At 43.6% G+C, this 6,781-nt stretch overlaps 1 protein-coding gene across 2 annotated transcripts in view; it reads right to left on the bottom strand.

The window, feature by feature from the left end:
- The window catches only part of LOC308382249 (uncharacterized protein), a 16,012-nt gene extending 9,647 nt beyond the window's left edge, over window positions 1–6,365 (bottom strand). Inside the window, exons 1-8 of one of the 2 annotated variants that reach the window (XM_080859946.1) lie at window positions 6,228–6,365; window positions 5,363–5,431; window positions 5,197–5,259; window positions 4,823–4,876; window positions 4,342–4,398; window positions 3,368–3,439; window positions 3,183–3,242; window positions 2,995–3,048 (exon numbers count right to left, since the gene is read on the bottom strand). In XM_080859946.1, the coding sequence (XP_080716072.1) occupies window positions 2,995–3,048; window positions 3,183–3,242; window positions 3,368–3,439; window positions 4,342–4,398; window positions 4,823–4,876; window positions 5,197–5,259; window positions 5,363–5,413 (411 nt within the window). In that variant the 5' untranslated portion in view covers window positions 5,414–5,431; window positions 6,228–6,365. Of the gene's footprint in view, window positions 1–2,994; window positions 3,049–3,182; window positions 3,243–3,367; window positions 3,440–4,341; window positions 4,399–4,822; window positions 4,877–5,196; window positions 5,260–5,362; window positions 5,432–5,963; window positions 6,073–6,227 lie in introns of those variants that run through there. The other variant, XM_080859945.1, reaches the window with a different exon arrangement.
- Window positions 6,366–6,781: the final 416 nt, after the last annotated feature.

Genomic DNA, 6,781 nt, shown 5'->3' with positions numbered 1-6,781 from the left:
ATACAGGTTACCGTAGAGATACAGGTTACCGTGGTTACCCTACAGATAGAGGTTACCGTAGAGATACAGGTTACCGTACAGATACAGGTTACTCTACAGAATACCCATAGAGAGAACTCCAACAAGTTGTTCCAAATGGGGAAACGGCCAACTGACTCTTTTGGGGTGAATTCAGAGATCCTTCATAGCAATGATAAACTGTAACTGTTCATTGTTACTAACCTTTCATTAGAGGGTCTAACACTCAAAGGGTTCACTCTGATCTTTATTTTCCAAACATTGGACATCAGGGCCCACTTCAGTTTACAGTAAATAAACTAGATAGGGGACCTAGGAATGGGGATGGGGACTGAGAATTTGAGAGGGAATTCTAGGAACCTTGAGAATGTTAATTCCAATTCCCTACACCTGTGATGTGAGAAGCCTGTAAAGGCCATAAGATCTCTCCCTTAACAGACACTCTGCCATTCTCCCGTGCTCCTCTCAACACCTTCACTCACCTCACTCTCTATATCTACATCAGATCTCTCCCTTTACAGACACTCTGCCATTCTCACATGCTCCTCTCCACACCTTCACTCACCTCACCCACTTCACTCTCTGGCAGACAGTCAATAGTTCACTCGCACATGCGCATTCTCTTCAGTTCACACAGTTATAGTACATCTTAACTCCAAACTCACTCTGTTACCCCTGGCATTGACCTACCGGTATGCAACCTGCAGCCCATAATCCCTGAGACCCTATGCATCTGCAACCTGCAGCCAATAATCCCCTACTAGAGGTTCATATTGTCTCTGAAGTCTGCAGATGAATAAGTTCTCCTGTTAACACTTCACCTTCCCTTTTATGCTGCAGCCTGTGCTGCCTTAGGGCTGTATGAAGAGTTCATATTCCAGAAGGTTCTAGTTCTAGTTGCCTTAGGGCTGTATGGAGAGTTCATATTCCAGAAGGTTCTAGTTCTAGCATTGGCCTATGCTTACGCCACCTGCAGCCCATAATCCCCAATAGGTTCATATTGTCTCTGAAGTCTGCAGATGAATAAGTTCTCCTGTTAACACTTCACCTTCCCTTTTATGCTGCAGGCTGTGCTGCCTTAGGGCTGTATGAAGAGTTCATATTCCAGAAGGTTCTAGTTCTAGCATTGGCCTATGCTTACGCCACCTGCAGCCCATAATCCCCAAGAGGTTCATATTGTCTCTGAAGTCTGCAGATGAATAAGTTCTCCGGTTGACACTTCACCTGGCGGACACATCCCTTTAATGCTGCAGCCTTATTATTAGACTAACCCTAACCCTCACCTGGCGGCCACATCCCTTTAACGCTGCAGCCTTATTATTAGACTAACCCTAACCCTCACCTGGCGGCCACATCCCTTTAACGCTGCAGCCTTATTATTAGACTAACCCTAACCCTCACCTGGCGGCCACATCCCTTTAATGCTGCAGCCTTATTACAGTTTTTTACACTTGCTAAAACACATTCTTGAAACAGTCACTCATTTTCTCTAAACTCTAAACACAAAACCTCATCTTCAAGCACTATTTACAAAACCTCTGAATCCTCTTGCAAAATGAAACTTTCGCCTCAAAACAGTTTTACCTGTGCTCAAAATCAAACACTGCTCTCAAATCATAAACAAAGTGATCAAAATGATATGCACTTTCAAGCAGTCAGTAAACACTGCACCAAAAAATAGAAAACACATTGCTCAAAACGTATAGTTCTCAGGGAGAAGTAAAACATTTTTTATCTTAAAACAAATTTCATATTTATCTGTCATTGTCTTTTGATGAATGAAAACTACTCTGCTTTGCTCTAATTTGTGTTGGTTCTTTCTCCTTCTTGGATCCCTATAGTACTGTACCCTGCATCTCACTACTCACAACTCACTCTTGTTGATTGTTGATTGTTGAACCTGCAACCAGTCAAAATCTATTGAGCAGCCAGTACTGTACCAAATAGAAAGCACAATGTTCAGGGCCATACAACTTGTTTATATTGTACATTATAGGCCTACTACAGTACACACTACTACAGTAAAAGGGACAAAAATCAAAGGGGTCAACGTGGTGTTCACTTGTCCTCGTCCTCTCACATTGTTTCTTCTATCCATTCTCAGACTTTCTCCTTCCCACCTTCAACAACCTGTTTGCTCTCTAAAATGGCTTATATTGGTTGTGTCACATCATTTGATACAAGTTAAATCAATTTTGAGTGGTTGTGTTTAATCAATGACATTTGTTCTCTATTTGTATTTGATTGTTGCCACTTGTGTTTACCAGTATGGATGACATGTGAATTAGAGTGCAGAATGTGTTTTGAGACTGAGAATGTGTTAAGAGTTTTGCTGAAATGTCTAAGTGAGACCTGCAAATTGTGTTTTACCCTGTGAAATAGTTTAAGGTATTGACAACAGACTGCCCAATTAGCTACATGAGTCCAGGCAACTGAGAACTTTGTTCAGCCAATGGGTTTTAGTGTTTTAGCAAGTGTAAAAAACTGTATTAGGGCTTTTTCGAAGAGTTCATATTCCAGAAGGTTCTAGTTCTAGGGGCCAATGTGTAATAAACAACTTGTATGCACACATTGTATGCTACACATTTTACATTTGTATTTTACTGTTGTAATCGCGCACGTTGCGGTTAAAAAAACGTGCTTTATCATATCGCGATTTTAATGCAATGAATCTTTTATCCACACATTGTGTGTTGCATGTGTACTGCAGATGTGTTTTGTATGTGCCTTCCCCTACACTAGATGCCATTATGAACGCTGCCCGAGTCAGAGAGAGCATTTACTGGCTATTGGCACAGCCAATCAATCATGTCATTAAGTTATTATGAAAAAGACAGTGCACACACACACACACACACACACACACACACACACACACACACACAGACCCCCCCCCCCCCCCACACACACACACACACCCACACACACACATACACACACACCCCCAGACACACACACCCAGACACACACACACACCTTAACTGTTGTCTGTTCCTCCTCTGAGTAAGGCAAGGGGTCAGCCTTTCGAACCTGTAGGATAAAGGAAAATATTAATAACAAAAATAGGTGTGTGTTTCTGAATATCCATCCACCAGATCAGGTCACGTGTGAATTTAAAACAGTGAGGCTGGAAGGAAGTAGGATGCAGTGAAGGGGGTCCATACTTCTGTGGATGACTTGAAGGGGTTGACTTTCTGCATCACACCAACAAACATGCCAGGATTCTACAACACAACATGTTAAATAATAGGATCAGTGACACACACACACACACACACACACACACACACACACACACACACACACACACACACACACACACACACACGGGTGGAGTCCACTGACTGACCTGTTTGGTGTCTGTGCCTGGTCCTCCTGCGGTCCCCACTGAGGCCTCTGCTCGCGCTCCAGCTGTGGAGCTCTTCAGGACACAGGCCCAGCGTATGGGACAGGACACAAGACCGGAGAGATTACAGGCCCAGTGTATGGACAGGGAACAAGACAAGAGGAAATACACTAAGGACAACGCATTGAATTCACACTGCACTTCTCTAAATGGACGTTTTGAATCCACTGAACGTTAAACTAAGGACAATGCATTGAATTCACACTGCACTTCTCTAAATGGACGTTTTGAATCCACTGAACGTTAAACTAAGGACAATGTATTTAATTCAAGCAGCAGTTCTCTAAATGTTCATTTTGAATCCACTATATGTTAAACTAAGGACAACGCATTGAATGCACACAGCAGTTCTCTAAATAAAAATGTTTCCTACACTGTCAGGTTATTTTTTCCCCATGTTATATGGAGGGGTTTCTATGAAAGACGCAGCAGGGTGGGATCTTATGCCAGTTCAATGAGTGTTGTGAGATGTGTATGCAGATAGGGGGTTTGTGGGATGTGTATGCAGATTGGGGGTTTGTGGGATGTGTATGCAGATAGGGGGTTTGTGGGATGTGTATGCAGGTAGGGGGTTTGTGGGATGTGTATGCAGGTAGGGGGTTTGTGGGATGTGTATGCAGGTAGGGGGTTTGTGGGATGTGTATGCAGATTGGGGGTTTGTGGGATGTGTATGCGGTAAGGGGGTTTGTGGGATGTGTATGCAGATAGGGGGTTTGTGGGATGTGTATGCAGATTGGGGGTCAATGGGATGTGTATGCAGATTGGGGGTTTGTGGGATGTGTATGCAGATAGGGGGTTTGTGGGATGTGTATGCGGTAAGGGGGTTTGTGGGATGTGTATGCAGATAGGGGGTTTGTGGGATGTGTATGCAGATTGGGGGTCAATGGGATGTGTATGCAGATAGGGGGTTTGTTTACCTGAGAAGAGGATTTGAATGGGTTGACTTTCTGCATCATCCCCATCATGCCTGATTTCTGCCAAACACACACAAACACACACAAACACAGGTCGAAATACACACACACACACACACACACACACACACACACACACACACACACACATAATTTCACATTGTTTAAAGAGACATCATTGAACATTGTGTACAGACAAAAGCTGTTATTCACGCTAGCACGCACACAGGCACTTGTGCGCACACACAGGAATGTATTATAAGTGGTGACTATAAATCAATCATCGGATTATGTAATGGGGATGATCAAAGGAGAAAAAAATGCTAAACAATTTTGTCGTGCCTGACGTATTGGAGGACTGAATCTCTTTTCAGGACACACCCTTTCTTGAGCAAGTGCGATTCTCAGGGAGAAAGGAAATAAAATAATTGTAAATGAATTTAATTAAATAAACCAATTAAATTAAATGTTTAACTAAGAATACCTTTTTCGGAGCAAGCTCACTACTTCCCTCGTTGGAGTCCAGCGGGTAGTACCACTGCGAAGGGCAGTCGGCCATGTTGGAAAGAAAAAATAAAACATGAGGAACATTAAGAGCCCTGTTTTGTGTATTTAGGGAAAGTCTGTTGCTTTATTGGGCATGCCATGCAAGTGTGTGGCACTTTACTTAACAAATAACCACATGGGTAAACAGTGTGCTGGGAGAGTGGTTTGTTTGTTTGGGGTGGGGGGGGGGGGGTAGATTGAGGGGGGAATTTGAGGAGGACGATACAAGAAGGAAGGGAATCACAGGGCAAATAAAGGCGTGGAGCAAAGAACAGGACACTGTTGGGGCCATTTTCAGGAAGGCAGAATTACTTCAGTCTTGAATTCAATATCCTTGTCCATTTCCAGACTGTGCTTGGTTGGATTGTCAAGCTCCTGTTGGCAAAAAGTCGAAACAAACCTCAGTGACCTATCCAGACACAGTCACTGAGGAAGACTTATGTCAAATTCCAAACCCGATCAGTGAATGTGTATTTACCTCTTCGGTGGGCCTAGGGGGCGCTGGAGGAGATCCCTTCTGTCTCTGCATTATGGTTGACACGCAAGGCTACACACACACACACACACACACACACACACACACACACACACACAAGGATTATTAAGTCTAAAGCTGTGCATGAATAGTGGATACAAACGTGTACGTCATCTGTGGATGTTCTGTGGCAAGATTGTAGGCCTAGGCCTATGGCTCTATTTATTGCAGATTTTTTTAGGCACGTAAATATACCCTTCATTCAAATAACTGTGATGCCGTGGGGTCGTTTAATAGGGATTGAGCGCCACCATGTGGCTAGAAATGCCTTAGACGCGATGAAGTTGGAAGTTCCTGTAGTTTACGCCCTTTCAAATGTCACGCGTCTCTTTCAACACACTTTCACAATACGAATTTCTCTGGTATGTATATATCTACAAATAGAACAAAGGCATACTTGAGCCTCATTGCACCCCTATTCACAATACTATGTCCTCTGTTATCATTGGTGGTTGAGCCATGCCTTCTAAATAGAATTGGCTATGACATGCCAAGAAATCAATGTAACTAAGGCATTCGGAGACACAGCAGGGAAGTTGCTCACCTGCATCGAAAACATGTGACATTAAGCTTTTGTCATCAAAGTTCTTGCACTACCTACTATTAAATGGCATTCAAATAGCCTTCTTTACGTTACGCTAACTTTTGTCTCCTTACAGCCGTCGGTCAGCAAACTCTTCGAAAGAACATGGAGGCAAGTTAGCCTGCGTGGCGGATTTGGAGGTGAAACGCAGTGAAACGAGCCAACAGAGCAACAACCAGGGTTTAACTTTAGCCTACAGCCTTGCGTTAGAACCAAAGAGCTTACCTTCTTGGAGAACAGATAACCTTACGCTTGGGCAAGGTCTTTATGTCCTGTTCTCCCCAAAGTAGGCTACGATACTTCTGTGAAGCTCTTACAGGCTTCCTACAACGTCACCTGTTCAGTGACCGGCGAAATAGTTCCAGTCTAACTTCAATGAGACAGATAGGCTACGACTTTGAACTTTACAAGTACGACACAGAATGCGCAGATGAGACTTCAGTTCAGCTGACTAACTTGTGGGGGGAAATCTTTTCATTCTGAGGAGAACGAAACCTAATACACAAACTTGAAACTTCTCTACGTGCCCACAGGGGATTCAACTCTTTGCATCGGGTTGAAGTTATGAACCCGAAACCCCTCCCCTCGTTTCGCTCAGATTCTGAGCTTGCACCTGACGTGTGGGTGTGTCTCTGTGTGTGTGTGTGTGTGTCTTTGTGTGTGTGTGTGTGTGTGTCTGTGTGTGTGTGTCTTTGTGTGGGTGTGTGTTTTGGGGCTCTTGCTAGACCACTTTCCGCCATGGTGTCACTTACACACACTCAAAACAAAAACAACAAAGC

This window comes from Sprattus sprattus (assembly GCF_963457725.1).
Source record: "Sprattus sprattus genome assembly, chromosome: 21".
NCBI lineage: Eukaryota > Metazoa > Chordata > Actinopteri > Clupeiformes > Clupeidae > Sprattus > Sprattus sprattus.
The sequence above is the reverse complement of the archived record's forward strand: the minus strand, read 5'-3'. Positions and strand labels throughout refer to the sequence as shown.